The sequence below is a fragment of the Panthera onca genome, chromosome D2 (genome assembly GCF_046562875.1).
Source record: "Panthera onca isolate mPanOnc1 chromosome D2, mPanOnc1 haplotype 2, whole genome shotgun sequence".
Taxonomy (NCBI): Eukaryota; Metazoa; Chordata; class Mammalia; order Carnivora; family Felidae; genus Panthera; species Panthera onca.
In genome coordinates this window covers 19,733,082-19,758,081 of record NC_138349.1, presented here as the reverse complement: position 1 = coordinate 19,758,081, position 25,000 = coordinate 19,733,082, and the positions used below count along the sequence as shown (strand labels likewise).

Sequence of the window (25,000 nt, the reverse complement as noted above, 5' to 3'; positions counted from 1 at the left end):
ATGGGGCACTAAACTGACAGTTGTATGCTGGGGGGAGGGAGGGACTTGTGTCTGTCCCTGCCACCCCAGGGTCCCCAGAGAGTGGTTTTCACTTTCACTTACGCTTTGCCATTTGACAGAGCAGAGGCACTTTATCCTTGGCTGCCTGAGTCGTCATAAACAGAGTAATCAGGTTTCTGGAAGGGGCCACTGGGGCCTTCTCAGGCTGTAAATAGTTTTCTTGTGCTTGCCCAAGATGCACTTTGCTTGCTGACTGTCCACATAAAATGGCATTGCCATTTTCACAGCCACCTTGGAGTTTATTTAGTGCTGGTGCTACAGATGGGCTTCCCTAGCCTAGGAGGACAGACATCATTTTCATGTTTTCTTTCTCACTGGGACCCTGCACACTAGAAAACTTGTATAAATCAGGAAACTGAGGCACAGGGAAACATAAATGTTTGTGGAAGGCCAGAGGTTTAAGTCATAGGTTGCCCCTCAGATGGCTGGCTGTTTCTAGAACTTCTCTCTGTCTGTCCATTCTGGCCTTCCTGGTCCATGGCTCAGATCACTGTCGTCTCCTGACTTCCATCCAGAGAAACATGAAGAGCAGTAATTGATGTGGCAAATGATACCGGCCCTTCCCCCACGATTCCAGCTCTGTCATTGCTTTCCTCCCCTTGTGCATTTTCAAAGAGCAAAGAGCGAGAGGGAAACAGGACACCTGAATGGGTTTTGTTTTCTGGGTTTGTTTCCTTTTCTTTTTACAAATCTTAAGTATTTTTCTTGTTGCAAAAGTAGTACAAACATGGTATAAGAAATCCAAACAGTAACAGAAATATTTAAAAAATGGAAAATCTTAGGGGCGCCTGGGTGGCTCAGTCGGTTAAGCGTCCGACTTCGGCTCAAGTCATGATCTCACAGTGTGAGTTCGAGCCCCGCGTCAGGCTCTGTGCTGACAGCTCAGCGCCTGGAGCCTGCTTCAGATGATATGTCTCCCTCTCTCTCTGCCCCTCTCCTGCTCATGCTCTGTCTCTCTGTCAAAAATAAATAAACATTAAAAAAAATTTTCTTAATTAAAAAAATGGAAAATCTAGCCCTATAGAGAGAATTGACAGTCTTATACTATTTATCTCTAGCTGGTGTACATGTCCATGTTTAATTTTTAAAAGTATAGGGGCACCTGGGTAACTCAGTCAGTTAAGTGTTCCAATTCTTTTTTTTTTTTTTAAAGTTTATTTATTTTGAGAGAAGAGAGAACACAAGCAGGGGAGGGGCAGAGAGAGGGAGCGAGAGAATCCCAAGCAGGCTCTGTGCTATCAGCTTGGAGCCCAATGTGGGGCGTGATCCCATGAACCATGAGATCATGACCTGAGCCGAAATCAAGAGTCAGACGCTCCAGGTGCCCCAGTGTCTGACTCTTGATTTCGACTCAGGTCATGATCTCACGGTTGGTGAGGCCCGAGTTAGTCTCTGCACTGGCAGCAAGAAGCCTGCTTAGAATTCTCTCTCTTTCCCTCTCTGCCTGCCCCTCATCTGCTCATGCTGTCTCTGTCTCTCTCAAAATAAATAAACTTAAAAATGTGTTTTCAGAAGTCTGTATTTTTGTAAAAATCATTTAACGCCACATAATATTGTGCAACTTGGTTCTTTTTATTTCAACAAGCTCTCAATACATATTTTAATTGATAGCTCTATATCTTTCCATTTCTAAACGTAAAACCCTTCTTATGCTGTAACATTACTACTGTATACATTTACCTTGATTTATCAAGTCTACTATTGATCGATTTTTCTGCGGGACCAGAGTTGTAATCACAAATCTGCCACTATTTAGTTGCCTACAGTTCGAGCGCCTTAGCTTCTCCTAAGCATCATAGGGTAGGATTCTGTGACTTTAAAGTTTACAGGGACATTGAAGTTACCTGGCAGGTGCACCACCCAAAGCCTGTAGGCAAGTCTGGCACCAGTAAAAGTAGCTAGATGTACTTCAAGTCAAAGCTGGTATGCTTTATGAAATATATGAAAGTGTCAATAAAGACATCAGCATCTACCCTCCCAAGTTAAGCCAAGATCCATAGCTATTCAGCCCATGTCCATTTACTATCTGCATAACATGTTCAAAATCAGTACCGTGAGGAATAAATATTTGCCCTGTGACTGTCTTGAGGTGTGTTTAGCACAAAACCAGAGACTGTGTGCCAGGTGAAATTAGGTCACACCTGAAAGGGATCACGCTGGACCACAGAAATTGTTTATTGAAGATCCAATCTACACTTTGTTGCCCTAGGAAGAACTTGGAGAGACTACTCTCACCCCGAAGGCCAGTTTCCCTAAGCCACATTTTTATTGCAACTTTGTGAGTTATTTGAACTGAGTCTCCTCTTTGAACTCATCTACAAAGCCTGTTCCCACCTGCATCAGAGGGTATTGAAAGGTCTCAGAATGTTCCTATACAAACTGTTTGCTGCTTTCACCTTCCCATCTGTTTATAAAAGATTGAGTGAGTTGGGAGGTCTGGGACCCAGCCGCATGAACCATTAGAAGCGGCATCTGGTTTTAAATAAGTGGCCCCAGCAAGTGAAAATGTACAGCCCAGTCCCCTGATTGCACATGGGGGCGTTCCAGGTCTGTGCCAGCCTGCATGCTAACTGAAATGTCCCCCAGCCTGGGAAAGGATTACTGTCCCTTTGGGTTAGTTGTTAGGACTTTGGTTACAATCCCCGACACCTTAGTTCTCTTGGAGATTCTACTCTAGGCTGGAAAGTTTCAAATGCACCTGTCACATATACATGCCTCCCAGGCAGAACAGTGAGTGGGATGTCAACAGAGCCCATCAACACCTCACATCAAAAATTCAAGTTGGCCAGGTCTTAAACGATATTCTCTAAACCCATCTATTCTTCTGTCCCATAGCACAGCTTTTAAAATACATTTTTTGTAACTTTTAATAGAGTTCAGATTTACAGAAAAGTTGCAAGAAAGGTATACCTTTTGCCCAGATCCACTACTCCTTTACATTTTGGAATATGTAAAGTATGCCCTTTACATTTATTCTGTTTCTGTCTCTCTCTGTTGTCCTTATGTTCACCCATCTTTTTCTGTCCGTCCATCCATCCATCCATCCATCCATCTAATCAATGATGTGTTTTTCCTGAACCATCGGAGACAGTGTACCTCTTCATGTCTAACTATGTCAGCATGAATTTCAACACAGGCTTTCTCTTACATAATGACAGTATAGTTGCATTTTTTTTTTCTCAGTCTAGCAGCATTGTAGCACATCCTTTCACTGTTGAGGGAAACAAAGAGACATATGTTTTAAGGAACCTGCTGGATGCCAGGCATTGCACCAAGGCAGTTTACTTACATTGTGTGCCATTTTTGTCTTCTAAAGGGTCCTGTGGAATCAATTTTTATTTTCCCTGCTTGATAGATAAGCAGACTCAGGCTTGGAAAAATTCACTTACTTGCTCAGGGCTAGTCACCGGGGAACAGACGCAGATCCAGGTCTGTCTGAGGCTCTCACTGCCATGGCACTGGTGCCAAGAGCCTTAAGGCTCAGACTCGCTGTGTGTCTGTCCTCATAGAGGCACCAGGCCTGCATCTTTAGTTCATCTCAATATATCATCTCAGCTCTTCTAGGAGCTGCAAACACAGAGACATTCAGGGAGCGGGAGGGCTTATCAGCAAGGCACTCACTGCTTGGAGCTGATCTTCAGCTCTATAAAGATGAGACCACCCCCCAACACAGGCGTGTTTTTAAGATGAACATGGTTGGGAACGTACGCATGCTGAACAGCCGATCCCATAGAGAAGGAAGACAAAAACATTATATTCACTGGGACAGGGAGTGGGGAAGACACAGGTTTTCTGTTTATGCCCATCACAGTTGGGGAAGGTTATCATTGTCCTAGGTCCTAGGCAAGCCTTTGGCAAGGCTTCTGGGAGGAGTGAAACTGTAGAACTTAGAGCCACACAAACGTGGATATTTCACATCTGGAAAGGACTCTAGACATATAGGCGGCCTCCCTCATTCCAGACCCTGGGAAGTAAGTCTGTCCCTGTCATGCACCCAACCAGTGGCCAAGCTGGGACTCGAATCCAGGTCCTCCGTCTCCCACTACATCAGGAAGCCGCAAGCTTTTTACAGTCCATCCCCTTCATCATTGACTCCTACCTACCTCAAGCAGCCACTGCCCTGCATTCCGTGTCTGGAAAAGTACTGTATCTGCCAAAGAAAGTACTTCTATTAATGAGTAATTAACTCATTAACTCATTTTTATTAATCAAAACCACAGACATACCAATCAGACTTTCTCATCAGCTTAAGATCTAACCAGGATTACCGTATTGATAGGAGAAAGAGACTCAACTCAGGTTTTTTAAATATCAAAAATCATAACACCCCCCCCCCCTCCAGCCGCCCCCACTGAACTATTGTTACCCTCAAAGACCCTTAAGGAAGTATTAGAGAACCCAGGCTGGAAATCGATGTACAGCATCGTGCTGCGTGCTCAAAGGCACTCAGGGTCATCCGTGCCCCTAGTGGACAAATTTTGCTCTAACTGCCCACCTGAAGACCTCATTTTCCTTTACACTCCTCTCCCCACTCCCCTCCCTCCCTCCTTTTCTGCCTCATCGTTCAAATCTGCCATAGGGCATAAGGCAAATAATAGCCACGTTTATGTAAACAGTCCCAAGAATAGATTAGAATGATTATACAAGTAATTGGACACCTTTTGTGAATCAAACATGATTTTGAACCTAATCGAGTTTAACAAAAAGGTATTTTAGATCAATGACAGAGAAGAACGTAGACCAAACTATCCTAAATCAAATATTTGTGAAAGAATATAACACATAAAAGTTTCTTTTTCTGGCTGGATAGGGTCTTTCACCCGCCCTGAAGCCAGACACCATGGAAACAATTAACGTAGTTTCAAGATTTTCATTTCATGGGTCACTTAGAAAGTGATAAACGGAAGTAATCTGGTTGAAATGAAGAAGCTGCTGGTGGTCTTTGGAGGCACTTGGCCTCTACCCTGAGCCAGCATTTCGCGAACCTATGACCCATGTACACATCGCCAGTTGAGAAGCTCCTAATTAGTATAATTAACTGTGAGGATACAAAAAGTCTCATGGTTCTTTGATATTAAGTGACAGCCAGGGAATTAATAAAATCCAGCTTCTATGTCTGATTAAAAATCTTGGGAGAAGAAAGTGCTCATGAAACGTACTTTTAAGATTTAAATGTAGGGGCACCTGGGGGGCTCAGTCAGTTAAGCATCGGGCTCTTGGTTTCCGGCTCAGGTCATGATCTCATGGTTCGTGATATTGAGCCCTGCGTCAGGCTCGGTGCTATCAGGGCAGAGCCTGCTTGGGATTCTCTCTTTCTTCTCTCTGCCCCTCCCCTGCTCACATGGTCTCTCTCTCAAAATAAATAAACATTAAACATTTTTAAATAAATAAATAAAGGTAAAATAAAATTGAAGTGTAAACCTTTTTTTTTAAATAAAGATCTTGTCTTTACATGATCGTCTCTACACCCAACATGGAGCCCAAACTCACAACCCAGAGATGAAGAGTCACTTGCTCCACCACCTGAGCCTGCCAGGCACCCCGTGTGTAAACCCTCATTTGAGACCCATTCATTTAGGACCTAACAACGTCTGCAGCATGAATTCCTCTCGAGCTTGATCATTGCCCTAGATCTTGGGGGTTAGCCTTGGCAAGGCTTCTGGGAGGAGTGAAGAGGGTGAGAGGGCGCTTGCTTTGCAGGAGGCACGTTCCACCACCCAGCAACTCGGATACAAGCCTCTTGAATTGCTCTTTCAGGCTGCAGGAGATAGTGAGAGAGGTGCTGGCCTCTGTGATGGTCACTAAGCAACTGGACAGGCAAGGAGAGGGCACAGCCCAGAATGGCCCTGTGGTTCTGTGTGTCTCCCCTGTCGGTCAAGCACGACTTGGCCCAGGCCGATCACAGCAAAGTCACATGAGGCAGAAACGTGCTCCACCGGCCTGTTGATAAACTCAGATGACCAGCCCCTTGGCCCTGCTTCAGAGCTCGGCTGGGTCTGTGTCTTTGTGTAGACCACTCACCCTAATGAGAGGCAAAGATCCTCCTGTCATCCCTGGAGAAGGGGTCAGTCCCCGGGAGCCAGGCTCAGGCTCAAAGTCTGACATCTTACGGGGAGTTCTGTCTGCACTCCGTGGAGGCCCAGGGATGATCTGGGAACTGCCTGGGCCACACACCAAATCCCGTTCCTCTTTGGGAAAGCGCCTGACCTCTGGACACCACAGAGGGGCAGGTCTGCAAGGGGCACTTGGGTTTCTCCAATGCAGCGTTGAGCCATGAAAGGAAATTCTTATTGACTCTAATTGTCCTCAGCCCAGATGAGACAAATGACAGCTTCTTGCGAGAGAATTACCCAAGTATTAGCCTTGCTAGGGATGAGACCCACATCAAATGTAATTACATGTTGAAGTTCACTTTATGTTAGCAAATGGTGATCATGCAGATGTAGGCTATGCTATTAGAATATGTTTCAGGTTTGGAAAATTGCATCCTTCTCTTGCACACTGGATTGGCTTATGGTTACTAATTCTTGAACCTCCCGGAGACTTCCAGTCTGATTAAGGTTTGTGCAGACCAAACAGACACACTTCCTCCCTCCCGGAGCTTTGATTTGGCCCAGGTCATGGCTTCCAAACTGTGTTCTTTAGGACTGCTGGCTGGTGGTAGTGGCAGGGTGCCGGACCCCAGAGTTTGTCTACAGCAGCTGCTCTTATTTGTGAAATATATTCGGCTGCTGGAGGAAAGGATTCCACGGCTAACAAAGTTGTGAGAGCCACTGCCCTGAATCACAGGTTGTTGTCATGAATGTCTATAGATAAGGTCCCCAAAATGCTTGCTGTGCTCCTTTTTCTCTAGTCAAACAACATGAGGTATATAAGAAGTGTTAAAAACATCTTTCCCCTTATTCCCTTCCAGTTCTGTTCTTTGAAGACAACTAGTGTTGACAGGTTGATATGTATCCTGCCTGGCCTGCCTTTCTCTGTCTGTGCTGATATCCTTAACAAATTTTTCATTGTGAAAAATTTCAAACATACAGAACAATAGACACTAGAATAATTTATCCCTTGTATATTCCTTCCCCAACTCCAATAATTATTAAAACTTTATAACACTTGTCTTATCTATCTCTTTCTCATATATTCTGATTTTTTGTTTTGTTTAAAAAAAAATGGCATTTTACTGCGCATGCTGCCTGGCAGCTTGTTTTTTACTTAATCAATTTTTTTTAACGTTTATTTGTTTTTGAGAGCGAGAGAGAAAGCGTAAGTGGGAGAGAGCCAGAAAGAGGGAGACAGAGGATCTGCAGCAGGATGTGGGGCTCGAACTCGCGACCCGTGAGATCATGACCTGAGCTAAAATCAAGAGTTGGTGCTTCACTGATTGAGCCCTCCAGGCACCCCACTTACTTCACCATTTTTAAAATTATTCCTTATCAGTTCATTTACCTCTGCCTTTCAGTGGCTCTGTAGTTTTCCGGTACTTGAACCATCATTTACTCAAACACTCCCCTAGTCTTGGACATCCAGGCTGTCTCCAGAATGTTTTGCCACCTTATAAGTAACAGCAATATCCTTGTGCATAGGTTTTTATATATTGGTGCATTTATTTCTGTAGGATAGATTTCCCAAAAGTGGGATGGCAAGATCATGGGCTATCTATACTTTAAGTTTCATTAAATATTGCTAAAGTATATTGTCAAGAGATCATAGCTGAACAGCTTCCCCACAGTGACACATGGATAAGCCCATGTCTTCATATCTTTGACGGCCCTGGATGTGATTGCTCATTAAACTGTTGCAAATCTTGGGGCACCTAAGGTGGCTCAGTTGGTTGAGCATCTGACTTCAGCTCAGGTCACGATCTCACGGTTTGTGGGTCCGAGCCCTGCGTTGGGGCCTGTGCTGACCACTTGCTTTGGAGCCTGGAGCCTGCTTCAAATTCTGTGTCTCCTTCTCTCTCTGCCCATCCCCCGCTGGTGCTCTGTCTCACTCGGTCTCTCAAAAATAAACAAATGTAAAAAAAAAAAATTAAACTGTTGCAAATCTTTTCTATAAAGGGGTGGCATAAAATTGATATTTTGTATGTGTCTGTCATTGGGTTCTTTTTCTGCATTAATTTTGGAAATTATATCCCTGCAATCATTATTTGGGGGAAGATGGCCATTAGGAACATCTGGAATAGAGGGCCAGAGAGAAGTGTCTTTTGAAGACCAGCCTCTGCTCTTTGTTCCCATCAGTATGCACAGCGGAAAACGGGTGCTGGCCGCGTGGTGCACATCTGCAATCTCCCTGAAGGAAGCTGCACGGAAAATGATGTCATTAACCTGGGGCTGCCTTTTGGAAAGGTCACTAATTACATCCTCATGAAATCTACTAATCAGGTAGGTCTGGGCACTTTCACATTGGTGTGTACCAGAGAGACCCCACATGGGTGGAGGGGAACTATATAATTTTTTTTAAAGAAGCTGGTCTTAAAGAGATAATACACAGCTGGCTTCTTGCTGGGACAGCACAGAGGTTTTTGGTGGTGGTGGTGTTTTGTCTACCCTTGTCTCACTTTACCCTTCTTGTGATGGGTACAGGCCTTTGTGAGTTGCTTAGAGGTAAGGTGATACTTCAGAGTGAGGTACTCCTTAACACAGAAAAGCCCCCAAAATAGAAATCCATGGACATGAGTCTTTTCACTGTTATGAACCCCCTGAGCTAATGCTAGAAGCTTCTGATATCTGAGGGCCTGTATTTGGAGTGAGCCAACAGCTAACTGGGAACAGGTTTTTTTCACAGATCTTTGGTGTTAACACCAGAGGCCCTTGGGTCTCATAGCAGGAGAGTGGGTGGGAATTGATGGGTGCCTGGTAAGTCTCAAGGACAAAGAACCCTTAACCTGTGGGGATTGACTGAGAACTTGAGGGTTAATATGGTTGTCTTCACTTCTAAAGTTAAAGGAGGAGTTTATACCGAGAAATGGTCAGAAATAAGAATTTTTAAAAAATATTTTATCTTTTGTTAATATTTTTATTTTGTGAACCAGAGGAACAGACATAGAAGTCCTTTTCTTGATTAAGGCATGAACTTTAGAGATCAGAGCCACATCAGATCATCAGTGGTCTTTCTCCATCAACGTGGGCTTAGACTACTCACTTAGTCTCTTTGTTCTGACTATTTTGGGTAAATGTACAAAATTCAGCTTGCAACATTAATGCAGTGGGAGTCACTGAATTAGTATTATTCCCATTTGACAGTTGAGAGCTGGAGGTGCTAAAATGTTTGTATCAAGAGAGAGGCACTTAGAAAACCGGGTGGAAGAATCTGAAATAAAACGCTAAAGAATCTTGACTTGTTCATCTCCCACACATCTTCCATAGACTATGACAGCAGGGAAAAGCATCTCTGAAATTCAAAAACAAATGTGGGTGAAGGATGGAGAACCAGCTTGGTTAACCCACTCAGATCAAGGAATCAGGAGTATAGGGGCTCACAGAGAGGGCTCTCTTGTCACAGACCACTTTTCCTTTCCAACATCAAGGGACCAGATCAGTGCACCAATCAGTATAGTACAAATGAAACGAATCTAAGAAACGATAATGACAGTGAACCTCTGCAGCAGCTATTGGGGTAAACCAGCAGGTCAGTCAAAACAGTCTATTTAGAAGCTCTCTGGAGACACTGATTGAATGCCAAAGCCTGGTTCTTTGTGTTTTATCAGAACAGTTAAATAAAGAGGAAAAATGCTGTGGAGATATAACTGAGGGTTTTCTTCTCTCTGTAATTCAAAAAGGCATGGCCTTCTTTCAAGCCTCGGGAGCCCTGAGTTGTTTAGTATTTTTCTTTCTTTGCAAAGAAAGTGAGAGTTCAAATACCCATGGCTGTGTCTCTGTCTTCTGCCATCATCACGACAAAATAGCACATTTTGCAGGGATCAGCCCAAGGTCACTTATACAACAGACCCACTGTCCCCCCATTACTCCTAAGGGTACTGTGGGTTAATGGACCCTCCCATCCCAGGGGGACTCCTGTGGCATGATATAGCACAGGATGGACATACATAATTTAAGAATCATTGGTAACCATGGGGATCAGGGGAGGGGCCATCCTATAATGAACTCTTTGGGTGAAGTTAATAAATAGGTCTCTTTGAACAGATGGGATCAAAGAGAGCTCTTATACTGGTCTTTTTTCTTTTTATTGAGGTATAAAGTATATATTCTAAAGTATACTCAAGTGTATTACTTTTCTACATGTGTACCCCTACGTAATTACCACACAGGTCAAGATAGAGAACATTTCCAGAACCTCAGAAGGTTTCCTCATGCTCCTCCCAGTCAGCACCTCACCCCTGCCCCAGAGGGGAGCTCAGCCCCAGCTTCTATCAGCATTGATTCGTTTTGCCTATTCTTCAACTTCATAGACACAGAATTATACCTGGTACTGAATTTTGTTGAAGACCATTCAAGTCAACTTGAGTATATGTCCTTCCATTTTTTCCTAGGCCTTTTTAGAGATGGCTTACACAGAAGCTGCCCAGGCCATGGTCCAGTATTACCAAGAAAAATCTGCCATGATCAATGGTGAGAAGTTGCTCATTCGGATGTCCAAGAGATACAAGGAATTGCAGCTGAAGGTAAAGCATTTTCTGACTGTTCAGTCATTCAGCAAGCATCAGCCGAGCATCTCCTTGTCGGGCACTGGCCTGAGTGCTGGCGGGAAGGAGAGGACAAGGAAGGTCCTCAAATTGCCCATTGCCTTTGGGGATATCATGTGGGAAGTCCAGCCATTATAATGTGGAATGCTTATTGAGGTGAGTACAAAATGCAAAGGGATTTTAGGGACAGGATGATTAGCTACCTGGGACCCAAGGAGGATTCTGCAGGGGAAGTCTTGAAGGATGAAAGAAGAAAGGGAAGGTGGTTGCATTTCAGAGGTGGGAGCTCCGAGTATAACCTCCTGAATAGTACTCCCTTTTCTGCACTGAAGTACGGGTCTTCAGGAATTTTCACTTCCTCTCTCACTACTGCCCTGCCTTGATCTCTTATTCTCTCCTCCATCCTCTATAATTATATCTTAAGCCCCATAGAAATCCTCCTAAGCAACACATGACTGAAATGGCCACTGTCAGAACGACTATCAGGGATGAATTCAGATAATTCCAAACAGGGCTTTTGCTTGTTTGTTTTAGCTTATTCTACATTTCTCTTTTCTTTTCTTTTTTCTTTTCTTTTCTTTTCTTTCCTTTCCTTTCCTTTCCTTTCCTTTCCCTTCCTTTCCTTTCCTTTCCCTTCCTTTCCTTTCCCTTTCCTTTTCTTTTCTCTTTTCCTTTCTTCTTGCTCTATTGTGAGGTATAACATATATTCAGAAAAATGACTAATTATATATTGTATAGTTTTAAAAGTAGTAATGGTTGAAATCCCATAACTCCCACAAAACCACCACCAAAGTCAAGAAATAAGACACCGGCGGCACCCAGAAGCCCCTCTGAGTCCCTCCTCAAGCTTTACCCCTCCCTCTCCACTCTCCTGACTTGGAGGATGATCATTTCTTTGCTTTTCCTTACAGCTCTACAACCCACTTATGCCTCCCTTAAGGTGATTGTTTAGTTTTGCCTATTTTTGAACTTTACATGAATGGAATTATACTCTTTGTGTTCTTTCATTCAACATCTGCCATCCATGCTGGGTGTGTCTATTTATTTTCATCGTTATGTAAATTTCCATTGTCCGACTATAAATTTATCTATATGTTCCACTGTCTGTGGACATTTGGGCTGTTTCCAGTGTTAGGGTATCAGGGACAAGGTTACCGTGAACACTCTTGAACACGGTATCCTGGTACACGGGTACACGAGCATATAACTAGGGGCACATACATAACTGGGAGTGGAATTGCTGGATCTCAAGGCATGCTTACCCTGAACTTTGTTAGGTAATAGTAGCAAGCTCTTTTCAAAATTAGTTGTCCTAGATTTACATTCCTCCTAGTGTCAGGGTGTTCAGTGGCCTGCATTCTTGCTAACATTTTGTTATCTGGCTTTTTAAGTGTTGCCTGTCTTGGGAGAGTATAATGGTTTATCATGGTTTTATTTTTTATTTTCCGGATTACTAATTGAGGTTGAGCCCCTTTTCCTATGTTCGTTGGCTATTCCATTTGGGTCTTCTGTGGTGGAAAGTTTCTTCTAGGGTCATTTGCCCATGCTTATCTTTAGATTGTGTCTTCTTAATGGTTTCCAGGAAGGAGTTCACTTAACTGGAGCACTTAGTCCCTTTGGATTTATTGTAACTATTGCTATGTATGTATTTTTTTTTTTTAATTTTAGAGAGAAAGAGAGAATGTGAGTGGAGGAGAGGGACAGAGGGAGAGAGACAGAGAATCTTAAGCAGGCTCTGTGCTCAGCACAGAGCCTGATGTGGAGCTCAATCCCACAGCCCTGGGGTCATGACCTGAGCAAAATCAAGAATCCAATGCCAACCAACTGAGCCACCCATGCGCCTCATATTTATATTTCAATCTACTTGTCATTTTGTGCTTTCTACTGTCCCGTTTTAATAGGGATCTTCCAGTTTGCTTCAGCTTATTCCGTATTTATATAGGGTCCAGTTAGTTAAGACCCACAGCCCTTAATCAGCCTTCAAGGTTGAAGGCAGAAGACAGAGGCTCAGTGGTCGTTGCTAGGATCTGACAAGTCCACGTACGTACATGGTAATGTGTCAGCCTGTTGTCAGTTGCCAGTCTTGATTCAGCTTTGCTTGCAATTATTGCTTCTGAAGATCCTTCACCAACAATTCTAGCAGAACCTGGTTTTTGTTTGGTTGGTTGGTTGGGTTTTTTTTTTTTTTTTTTTTTCCTGGCGAATGCAAGCATGTTGCTTTTCTCAACAAATCAAAGGTCCTATCCCGTTATGTACCCAGCCAAAGTTTCTGTTCTCCTGGATTCTCCCCTGGAGGCTAAAATTGAATTTCTGCACTGAATTCCCAGTGGATCTTTGGTGTCTAAATGAGATGTGGTTGTAAGAATCTAATTCGGATGAACAGCAGTACTCAGCTTTTTAAATTAAGGTACTGAGGCACTGCAGTACTTACTGAGGGAAATAGTTCAGGATGGTGCAGACCCCATGTGTTAAAGAGATCACGTGGTCAAGGTCTGCATTCAGCAGATGTTCACCGCGTGCCCACTGGACCAGGCACCATGGTTATAGACATAGCAAGCTTGTGGAGGAGCTCACAGTCTGGTGTGAGGAAGAAAGGGAAAACAGCACCATTGACGATCATGTGACCTATTTCAGACCGGAGGGTGGTGGTGCAGCCTAGATTTTACCCCTTCCTGCTTTGAGGAGCTCGGACAAGGTGCTTTACATCTGTGAACCTTAGGAGCCGGATCAGTAAAGGACTCCACCTTGAGTTCTTCGGTTTTAAGCACTTTTTTTTTTCCATGTATTATCTTTTTGAGTCTTGCAATCACCTTCCCCTATGAGGTGTGTAGGGTGGATAATAGCAGTAACTATAACAGTACAACAATAATAAGAATAATATACCTTTAATCGAGTCCTGGTACTCTGGGTCAAGTCACGTGCCCAACACCTTATATACGTTATCTTCTGTAATCCTGACATCAGTGCTGTCAGACAGGTATTATCTCAGTTTTATAGGTAAGGAAACCAGGCTCATAGAAGTTCAGTAACTTGCACAAGATCATAGCTGCTGGAAGAGCCATGATTAAAACCTAGGACTGTTTTGGTTTTGCACAATATCTACACTTCTATATTGTGTTAGTAGGGTCTCCATTGTCCACGTGAGAAATCAGGTAATTTGCTTATGGTCACCCAGCTAGTAAGCAGCAGGTAGTATTCTAACAGGGCTTCTCAAACTTTAATGTGCATACAAGTCACTTACAGGTCTTGTTAAGATTTCTGATTCAGTAGATCTGGGGCAGGGCTGTGATTCTGCCTTTCCAACAAGCTCCCAGGAGATGTTGCAGTGTGTCTAGAACACATTAACTACCCTTTAGGAAGGATTTTCTGCTCCCAAACTGTCACAATGCCTCTAATAGAAAGCATATCAAAACCTACTTTAACTACATAGCAATGCATGATCATGGCCCCTAGGTTGACATAAGCCAGCTAGGACTTTCTCTGTAGGTGACAGAAATTTGTCTCATGTAAGCTCATCAACTAAAGTAAGGGAAGAAATTTATTGGCTCATGTAAATGAAAAGTCCAGGAGTAACCCTGGCTGTGGCTGCGGGCAGAGCTGCATTTAGGGCCTAAGTGATATCATTAGGACTTGGCTTTTCTGCACTCTGCCTTCTGTTCACTTTGCTTTATTTTGGGGTCCCCCTGGATGGCCCCCGGCTCCAGCCTCTAGGTGGCGTGGTGGCTTCATTGACTTCAGCAGCTCTGGCCTCCCGTTTCCTTCAACAACAGAGCCAGAGTTTTTCCTAGTAGCTTCCTCGTAAGTCCTGAGAGGCCTTGTCTGTGCTCGAGCTAGTTTGGGACACATGTCCTTACCTGAACCAATCTCTGTGGCCAGGGAAGGCCTTGCTGTGACTGGCCAGGCCTGTGTCACCCCAGAGCAGAGGTGGAAAAGGGGAAATGGCCTACTAGGGAGGTAGACAGCAAAACACTGTATCCATATGTGTCTCTGGGCCCAAGGGGCCACCGCTTGAGGTCCCACCAGGGTTTGCAGAGGTGGGGGGAAATTTTGATTGGTCTTTTTCCTCTAACTTTACCTTTTGCTCACCAGGCAAAGTGGAGGGAGAGAAAAGAGAGATTTAAGGTATCTCTCATCTCCTGTCTTGAATATTTCCTCATGCTGATAATCATGTCTCTCTATACACTCTTTGCGGCAAAGGCTCTATTCCTCAGGGCATTTGGGTAAGAACCTTTCACATAACATGTATCCAGCAAATGCATGGAATGAATGAGGAAGAGTAAATCTGAAGGAACAATAAAAAGTGAGTTTTCCTTCCTGCAGACCCAGACAAGAAGGATAAGCTATTTTCTGGGTTGTTCCATAGAGACTTCTCCAGAATCATAGCATTTCACATGCAGAAGGGAACTTAGGATAGTTTAAACCAGTGTCTCCCAGTCATCAGGGGAATTTTCAGGTTCTCTGGAGCAGAGGTTTCCCTCTACTGAGGTTTCCCGTCAGTAGATTCGGGGTGGGATTGAGGGTCCCAGGCAGTTTGGCGGCAGAGGCCTTGGTTTCAGGGCCACTGGTCTTGCCAGCTTCCATGCCACAGAGGAGGTCTCTGGCCCTGAGAAGCAGTTGTGTGTGTTCCTGTGGTGCTCGCAGGAAGATTAAATCAGCAGACGGTGACTGATTTCATGTAAGATAATGGTGCTGAGAGCTACAGCTGATAGGAGGCTTGGTCCTCACTTGGGGAGAGTTTGCTGTGTAACCGAAGAGGGAAATTATTCTTGTGGAAATTATACAAGACTTAAGCGAGTGCATCAGTTTGGGAGCTCCTAGAAGTTCAGTGGCAAAAGCCAGTATGACTTGGTTGTATAAAGAAGGGAAAGATTACTGAGCAGGTCCTTCAAGGATGAGGAGAGTCAGATAAACTGAGAGGGTGTCCAGGCAAAAGGAGTCAGGTGAGGACGGAAGCAGACCCTGGAAAGCACAGTAATGTTGAAAACTATCAGGGCTGCTGGGACAGGGTCTCGCTATGACAAGTTAAGGGCTCATCTGGAAAGTTTCAGCATCTTCACAGGACTCTTGAGGCATGGCCTAGAAAACAGCCACAGAGGGGTCAGAGGGTGTGAAACCCTCCAACAGCTCCTTTTATGTTGGCCCAGCACCTGTGGCTTTTATCAGCCTAGTCTGCTGTGCCCTGAGGCTATTGGTGGATGCCAGATGGGCCTCATTATCTGAACTTTATAGGTGGAGAAAGGGAGCCTCCCACAGACAACGAGCCTTGACCCCAGATCACTCAGGCAGCTAGAGGCCAAGCAGAGCTGTTCTTCCTGGGTTGAGATTTTCAAGGTGAGGTACATCCCCTTGAGTATGCCAGCACTTCCCTGGAACAGCATGGGGCTTGGCCTCTCACCCTTGTCTTAAACAGAGCAAGATGTGTTGACCAGAAGCACCATGGATGGTTCCCTATGGCGTTATTGAGCCATATCAGTGTCCTCATAGAATGGATGAGAAGATATTATGTCTGAGATCTGCTTCAGAATATTCTATGGGGTGGGGAAAGGGTTCGGGTACAGATGAACTAGGTTGGTCAGAATTGTTGACAATGGAAATGGAGTCATGGGGGTTCAACATACCATTCTCTGTGCTTTTGCATATATTTAAAATGTTCTACAATAAAGAGGTACCCAAAATGTCGGGGCCCCTCCATTCAGCATTATGCTCACACTCCTCATTCCCTGGATTAAACTTCTTCTTCCTCTAAAAAGGTATTTTTTTCCCCTTGGGTGGACCGGGCAATGGACCCAAGTCCTCTCTGTTTCCCTTTGGTATTTGCATGGCTGTCTCTGGTCTGATGATGACCTCTCTGACTTTGCCTAGAAACCCGGGAAAACGGTGGCTGCCATCATCCAGGACATGCATTCCCAGAGGGAGAGGGACATGTTCCGGGAAGCAGACAGGTGAGGCCCCAGCTCTGGGCATCATGGAGGATTCTGGGCAGCTGGGACACTCTCTTGTCTCTCATTCTTACGGGTATTGAGTCACACTGTGCCCTGCCCTTGCCCCGTCCATCAGCCTTTCTGGGCCCTACTTTTCCACATGCCGGATGCCGTCCAGAACTGCTGCTCAGGTTAAGCCTCAGGAAAATGCAAGATGGTAGGCTTCCTCTCATCTGCACCTCCTTTGTTAGAAAGGAATATAGGAGGGATTCTGTTGATATTTGGCCCTTTGGGGCAAGGCTACACTCTGCTAAAAAACCTTAAAGTCAGTGTGTGTGTGTGTGTGTTCTATTTAGAGCCAGCTATTGGTTTTTCATGAGCTGAATGTAGATACAGAAACAGGAATGTAGGTGAACCCCCCAAAAGTAGTGACTTGCCCAGTCACCTACTCTGAACATTGAATGCATTCAGTTTTCCAACTCCTTTCTTCCAACTGAAATTGGGACCGTGTCAAGTTGGGGGTACAAGTTTCCCCCTGTCGCTGCCCTACGAAAACAGCCCTTGTGGAGAGCCAAGGGGGAGACCACAGGAGCCAGCACTTGGCCTGCACTTTCCATGGTTCTACCTGGGGCTGCCACAGATAGTGCTCTCACCAGGCTGGGTCCAGGCTGTTTCCCCATTGATGGTCAAGGCAGCCTGGTCCTAGGGAGCCACCTCTGGGTGTCCCCTGGTAAGTGAGGGCTGTCTGGTTTTTCTGTATTTGGAAACCAAACGAAAATTGCCCATTCTTTTAGAATAATGGGTACGTGATTAACTAGATCTGCTTAATTACCAAACAATCCCCAGAGAGAGAGGCTGGGAGTATGTGTGTGTGTGTGTGTGTGTGTGTGTGTGTGTGTGTGTCTTTGTATGTATCTAGCTGCTCAGGTTTGGGATCCCCATTTATTTGTTAGGGTTTTTTTTAAATGGTTGGTTGGGGGTTTTTTAAAGATGCGTTTAAAGGCGGATCATGCTTCCCACAGTTCTTCAGCGGAGCGTCTGGAAGAACTTACTCTGAATCTTAGGCAGGTTGAGAATCCCTTTCCTGGGATTTAGTCCCCTCATCTGAAACACAAGCAGGTCAGAGCTCTAAGGTTCCCTCCAACCCTAAAGTGCCCTCCTAGTTCTTTGGTTTTGGAATCTCTGAGCCTGCCCTCCTCACTCTTGTCCCCCCAGTAATTAGCATCTTCTACTATGCCCAAGACCTGAACAAACTGAGATGAGAAACAAACAAGAAAAATGGAGGCCAAGAGGTTGCCTTCATTACAGTAAAAGTCAGGTGGAGTTGTGGCTTTGGTCTTGTAGTCGAGACACTGGCTAATTGAACCCCAGGGTCAGGCAGCCTTGCCCACCAGGCTAGACCAGGGCAACCACTGCCTCCCCTCCCACCCCACCCCCACACATCCAGAGGGAGAGTTGCCTGTCCCCTGAGCTTAGCTTCCTTCCAAGAGGAAGAAAGATGGAGTTGAGCCTAACCAGTCCAATTATTTATCCCAGTTCCCAGAAGCAGAATGAGTAAAAGGGCAGAGACAGCCAGGACTGTACTCTGGGAAAATCCTCCTCCTTAGAAGCCAGAGGGGAGGAAAAGCTTTCTCCTGCACCACTCTCTGTATTGGCTGTGCGGTTGTGGCGAAGAGTGTATGGCCACATGGGGTTAGTGCACAGTATGTCCACTGGGCATATCTGTGCATGGGGGCAGGGGACGTGCAGATCATAAAACACACTCCTTGGCTCCTTCACAGATACGGCCCAGAAAGGCCACGGTCTCGCAGTCCGGTGAGCCGGTCACTGTCCCCGAGGTCCCACACGCCGAGCTTCACCTCCTGCAGCTCTTCCCACAGCCCTCTGGGCCCCACCCGCACCGACTGGGGCAACAGCCGGGACTTGTGGGAGCACTCGCCCTATGCCAGAAGGGAGGAAGAGCGAGATTCGAGCCCCTGGAGGGAGAATGGAGAGGACAAGAGGGACAGGGCAGACGCGTGGCCACATGATCGAAAACACTACCCCTGGCAACTGGACAAAGCGGAGTTAGATGAGCGGCTGGAAGGAGGGCGGGGCCACCGAGAAAAGCACCCAAGGCCCGGGTCCCCCAGCCCGCTGCACTCCGCGTCGGGCTACAAAAGCCGAGAAGACAGCTACTACCGGAAGGAGCCCAAAGGCAAATCGGACAAGTATGTAAAGCAGCAGCAGGAAGCTCCCGGGAGGTCCAGGAGGAAAGAGGAGGCCAGGCTGCGGGAGAGTAGACACCCCCACCCCGAGGACTCAGGCAAGGAAGACGGGCTGGAGCCGAAGGTCACTAGGGCCCCTGAGAGCGTCAAGTCTAAGCAGAGTGAGAAAAACAGAACCAAGAGACCTGATAGAGACCAAGAAGGAGCTGATGATAGAAAAGAAAGCAGAATGGCGGGGAATGAGGTAACGATGCAATCTCTTCCCCAGGTAAGGAGAGGCAGGTTCCCGAGGACAGTAATATTAATATGATGATGATGAACATTTATTTATTGAATGAATGGAACACTCATTGGATGTTTACTCTGTGCCAGGCACTGTACTAAACACTTTGTCTCAGTCAAGTTATTTAATCTTGCCAGCAACTGTATGAGGTAATAATGGTAATAATACTATTATTGCTGTAGATAAGGAAACTGAGGCACAGAGAGCTTAAGGGAGTTGTCCAAGGACACACAGTCAGGAAATGACAGAGCGATCGGGCTCCAAATCCCTTGGTGCGTGGCTACCTTTACTAGAAGTTAGGCAGCGACATGACATGATGCAAAGGCGGTCTGTGGACCCGTGTGCCCGGAGCGGAGGCGCCCTGCGGCGTCGCGGACTCTGCTCAGGGAGATTAGATCTTTGGTCTGCTCCATTCTTTCTCCTGCCAAAAGCATCTGCCGAGCCTGGGGCTTCAATGAGAGGTGGTAAAGGAGAAGCAGCCACCACCCACTACGTGACACTGGGTGCCCAGGGCTTGGTGTGCCTCCCTAGACACTGTCCAGTGTTTTACTTCCACCGTAATAAAAATGCTCGGCAGTTGGCTGGCACCTTTCATCCAAGCGTCTGGAAGGGCTTATAACCTGCTATATAACTTCGGTTCACACAGTGAGCTGCGAGGACTCTGGGTACAAAATTTACATCCTGGCTTGGTTTATACTTCCTCCTTTCCCAAAACCACCTACATTTAAGTAGGAGTGGGATCGTGGAGGTCGGGGAGGGGGTGCTTCATAAGGAACTCAATTTAAAAAACCCTACGTGCCTGTCTCCTAGTTTGATTCAGGAGTTAGTGACAGTGACTAAGTTGAAATAAGGAGCCCAGTTCTCAAGGCCATGGACGCTGAAGAGTCACGCTTTTGTTCACTACTGCATTCACTCCTATATGCATTGGTGGGAGGCCACTTTGACAGGTAGCGTGCTAGGCACAGGGGGTCCAAAGGTGAAGGGGACATGGTCCAGGCTGTAGTGGAGACCAAGGTCTAATGGTAGAAGGAGAGCTGCCAAAAGTGATTTACGGTCGGTGGGACCCATACTGGAGTGGAGTAGCGGATGGGCTGTTCTGTTGGCGTTAACTTCTGCACCAGGAGAGGAGGAAAGCAGCACAGAGGAAGTGACATTTGGCCAGGCATGGAAAGTGGGGACAAAAGCAATTTGGGAAGCAGCGAAGGCAAAAGTGAGAAAAGAAGACTGTTTTCAAGAACCTAGAGATACTCAGCATGGCGGTGTCTTTAGGGCATATTAAAGAATAATGTTTTTAAACAGTAAAACCCTGGCTCTTGTGCAAACATAAAATGAATACATGTCAAAGATGTTATTTAACCCATTAATTAATGAGGGATCCGTAAGATGTAAAAGCTGGGTCAAAGGAGAAGCCAAAGAACAGGCAACATGGAAAGGCAATTGAGAACGCCGAAATGAATTTGCTAAGAGACATAAAGCCTTTTCCACGGGAAGCCAGCTGCATCTCCAGCAGGTAAAATTGCATCTCTAGGAACAAGAATCATTTGCACTACGATCCGTCTTCTGTAGTTTGCAGGGTTATAAAATAGTTCCAGATAACAAGGCCCCAACTCCTAAGGATGGGACACCCCGGAAAGGGTGTGCTGGACAGCTAACTGCCCAGCGGTCCGTGGAAAGAACACCCTGTTGTCTTTTCGCCCATCTCGAAGTCAGCCACGGTTTTTCCTGACTGGCATGGCAGGGGTTGCTCAGGAGGTGAGATTAGGCACCTGGGTGGGGTGGGTCCACAAAGGCCTTTGTGTGCCTTGCTGAGGACTTGAACTGGATCCCGAGGACCTGTGAACCAGAGGGTGTTTTTAAGAAGTGTGTCTACACTTGGAGGTATCTAAGGGGCTGGTGATGGGTCAGTGCCTCCAAAGAGTCACAGAGGGACAGAGAGCAGCAGCCCCTTGAGCCAAGGGCTCAAGCCTGGGCCTCATACACACACCAGCAGCCCAGCCCCCTGTGTCCCCATGGCAAAGTGATGGAGCTGCCCCTTCGCAAGCCTACCCACATTTCTGAGACTCTTCTTCAGTCTCGATATTGTTCCTACTATTTCACCCACCTGCTTTCATCGGTTTGCCCATTTAAGGTGACACATGCTATGGGTCATCCCCACAGCCCTGATGCAAAAAAGAGATGCCCAGAAAGCCCCATGGGTTTCCACACATTCTGTCTCTTTAATTGGTTCTGCCTCTAATAGCCCTAGAGTGGAGTCGGTGGGGACTTGGGGTCCCCAATGGATTGTTTCTGTGGGTTTGGGAGCCAGGAAGCCCCAAACCCTTTTTTTGATGGAATATCAGTAGCATAGACTTTCCCTCACTGATCTCAAAGTGTATATAACAATCTTGAAAATGACCCAAATCCTCCAGGGCTGCCACAGGAGTCAGATAACAGGCAGTGACTGAACTTGGAGATGGAAGACAGCTTGGCTGAGGACGGTGTCATTGCCTTCTTCTAACATACCGGACACCTCCCACCACAGGGTCTTTACACATGTTCACCTGCCTGAGACCCCTCCCCCGCCAAAGTCACGTGGCTCCTTCCTCCCCACCTTTCACTTGTTGTTCTGCTCCCCCCCAAGGTTATTCCTGGAGAGAAATCCCACAACATAAAACCACAGTGTCCCAACTCACTTGTCTTCCTTCCCTGCCAAACTCTCCTAGGTCCAACCTGTCCCCTGGTCTGTCTTTATTTTATTTAGTGTCTGTCTCCTACAGCCTCCAAACATAACCTCCACAAGGGCAGGAATTTTTGTCTGCTGTGCTCACTGCTATGTCCCCAGTCCCGAAATCAGGGCTTGACACAGAGTGGGTGCCCAGTAAGTATTTGCTGAAGGAAGAAAGGAATGACTGACCCAGACTCTGGAGACAAAGGCCTGGCTTCTGAGAACCAGGTCACTCCCTGTTCTTCTGGGCCTCAATTTTCTCATTGGTGAGATGGGTGTGATCACAGGTCTGTCATAGGGCTTTAATGAGCTTGTGCTCATTCAAAACCTCTAAGATGTCTGGAGAAAGTGCCCATGGTGGAGAGGCCAGTGTGTGTGCTGTTCAGTGTTTGTAAGTGGCCAAGTCCACACCTGAGACTCAACCTTGACCACAAGGCCATAGAAAGAAGGAAAGAGATCAAGTCACTGAGTAGGGTGAACATGGGTAGGAAACATTCCTCCACCTTACTGGAAGGGCGATCAAGGGTTATAGACCCAGATGCCTGGAGAAAGGAAGCCAGGAAGGGGACACAGACCTGGTAACAGGGGTGAAGCCAAAGTGGAAAGAAGTAATCATGGCAGACCAAGGAAGGGGTACCTGTCTACTGGGGGCAGTTAGCCACTCCTCAGCTCTGTTCTATGGCTGCCATTCAGGAATGCAAGCCGGGTGCTATTAGATCCCCCATTTTTTAAAGAGCAGCACCAAAATCCACGTATCTCTGAAATTTTTCCACATTTTAGAAACTGTATAGACTAGAACATGTCTGTAGGCCAGATGGAGCCCAAGGTTCTCTAGAATGCAGCCCCCAGTATAGGCAGTCCACAGAAGGGAGAAATAGAAAAACTACTTATGCTCAGTTCAGAGCCTAGACAGAGACCTAAGCATTGCAGAGGCAGGTGTGAGCTAGTTAACCACTCCACCCCCTCCTTCCAGTCTCCATCCTTGTATTGACTAATATCCACAGAGCACCTAGCACTGGGACTACAGTTCTGAGTGAAAACTGAAATGACCCTTGATCGCAGGAGCTCATGGTCTAATGGAAAGACACACTAATCAAATAATTCCTCAGATGAGTAGAAGGGCATGAGTTAAGTGCTAAGAAGGAGATGGAGGTATATACTACTGTTAAGGTGGCAAGGAATTAGAGGCTTCCCTGGGTTAAGATGCAACTGTTGAGATTGGAAGGAATGGTGGGTTTCACTGAGTGAAAGGAAGGAGAACAGACAGAACAGCATGTGCAAAGGCCTTGTGGCTGAGGGTCAGTGTTGCAGGAACAGAGACAGCCAGGGTTAGAATGCTGAGACATAGGTCTGGTTTGTCAACGGGCCTTACCATGCAAGGTTGCAGGCGGGTTACGGATTTGTGTCTTTATCCCGAGTGCAAAGGGAAACAAATGAAATATTTAAGCAAGAAGGTGTGGTGAGGTTAGGACAGTTTTTGCCTTGTGGAGTCATCATTCTTGATTGCCTTGGGGAGAATAGACTTGGGAGGAGGCTACAGGGCAGAAGGGGGAGACCAGTTAGGAGGTGGTTTAACCGTAGGCCTAGCTCTGTGGAGGCAGAGCTCTGCTTGCAACAGTTGGGGCCCAATATCTTAGTCTGTGAGCTGGTGCGGGCAGCTGGGTGCATTGATTGCATTTATCGGCTTCCCTTAAACTGCTGCTCTCACTTGAAGTGATCCCAGGGCGAGGGGCACACTGAAGGCACTGCTCTTCCTTTGCCTGCGGGAAGAAACACCTAGATGCAAATGGTGAGGTGCTTCCGTCGGGCCAGGCTGCCCCTGCCTCTCCCAACTGGAATTGGAGGGGGCTCTGTTGTGTCCACCTAGGAGCGTGGCTGGAGGAATTTGCTTGGGGAGGGTAAGCGTTACTTACTCGGACAAAGGAGAGCCATAGGTAGTTTATTCAGGGAGATAAAAATACAAGACCTCTCCTTTTGGTGGAAGCTATGGATTCTGGTGGCTAAAAAGGCATTTGGAGCTGCTCTGCACTTAGGCTAGCTTAGAAGACCAGAGCAGAGCTTGGAATCTTCTGCTCCAAATACCAGAAAGAGCAAGGACCTGAGGATGTTAGCTCTCTTCCCCTGTCTGGTAATAACTGGTTAAACCAGTCAGCTCTGAGCTCCTGCCCCAGCTGGTTCGTGTCAGTGCCAGAGGGGTGTGTCCGGTTGTAAGAAATCAGAACCAGAGTCACTTACTCAGAGCCAACCTCAGCCAAAATCGTCGGGAAGATGCAGCTGGCCCCTGAGAAAGTCCAGGAAGAGTCACTGATCTGGTGGCCAAAGTTTAAGTCAGGGGAGAGTATCCTCCAAAAACTTCTAAAATGAGGTTTGGCAAACTTGTTCTACAAAGCACCAGACAGCAAACGTTTTAGGCTATGTGGGCCAAGAGGCCAACGTGAAGATATTATGTAGGCACTTATGTAATCATTTAAAATGCAACTATTTAAAAATGTGAAAAGCCTTGTTAATTCACAGATTGTATAAAAGGAGCTCAGATTTGACCTGAGGATGAGTGTTCGCTGACCCTGTTTTCAAGGCTGCTCAGAGACTAATTCTCCAACCGAACACCTGCTTCTACTTGTTCGCTTTCTCAGACATGAGCACTGTCTATCATGAGGGACTGAATTTGAGGGAAGGAATAGAAGGAAGGAAGAAGGGAGGGGATTGCTAGTTTGGACTGTAGCTCTAGGAAAGAGAGAGGACAAACGAGGGGTGGAGAGGACACTGGTCGGCTGACCGCCCCCTTCCTACTCATAAGTGCCCTGGATGGGACTTCTATGGCCGCAACAGATCTTTGGGGGAGATGTCACCATGATGATTGTTAACCCCAGGGCCAGTTCACCCTTGGTCCCTTTACTTCTCCTGTCTGTAGGTTTCATAACAATGAAAAGCACCCAGTTTGCCAGGGATTTCTGCCCCGCTAAAGACATCAGTCCAGCCATTAAGACATTTCTGTGCCTCCTTTGTCTGTGTGACTTTGAGCAAGTTACTTAACCTCTCTGAGCCTTAATTTCCCGATCTGTAAAATGAAGATCATAGCACCCGCCTCCGAGGGGTTTTTGTGAGGATAAAGGAAATGGTGTCTGTGAAAACACACTTGGGGACTGTTAGCTGTGCTCAGCATCATTTTCTCTTGGCACTCCCTCT

General features: G+C 46.2%; 1 protein-coding gene across 6 annotated transcripts in view; it reads left to right on the top strand.

The window, feature by feature from the left end:
- RBM20 (RNA binding motif protein 20) overlaps window positions 1-25,000 on the top strand; it is a 195,799-nt gene that overhangs the window by 151,495 nt on the left and 19,304 nt on the right. For 5 of the 6 annotated variants that reach the window (XM_060641524.3, XM_060641520.3, XM_060641525.3 and 2 more), the window contains exons 6-9: window positions 8,295-8,438; window positions 10,547-10,678; window positions 16,562-16,641; window positions 18,402-19,095. In XM_060641524.3, the coding sequence (XP_060497507.3) occupies window positions 8,295-8,438; window positions 10,547-10,678; window positions 16,562-16,641; window positions 18,402-19,095 (1,050 nt within the window). The remainder of the gene's footprint in view (window positions 1-8,294; window positions 8,439-10,546; window positions 10,679-16,561; window positions 16,642-18,401; window positions 19,096-25,000) is intronic. The other variant, XM_060641521.3, reaches the window with a different exon arrangement.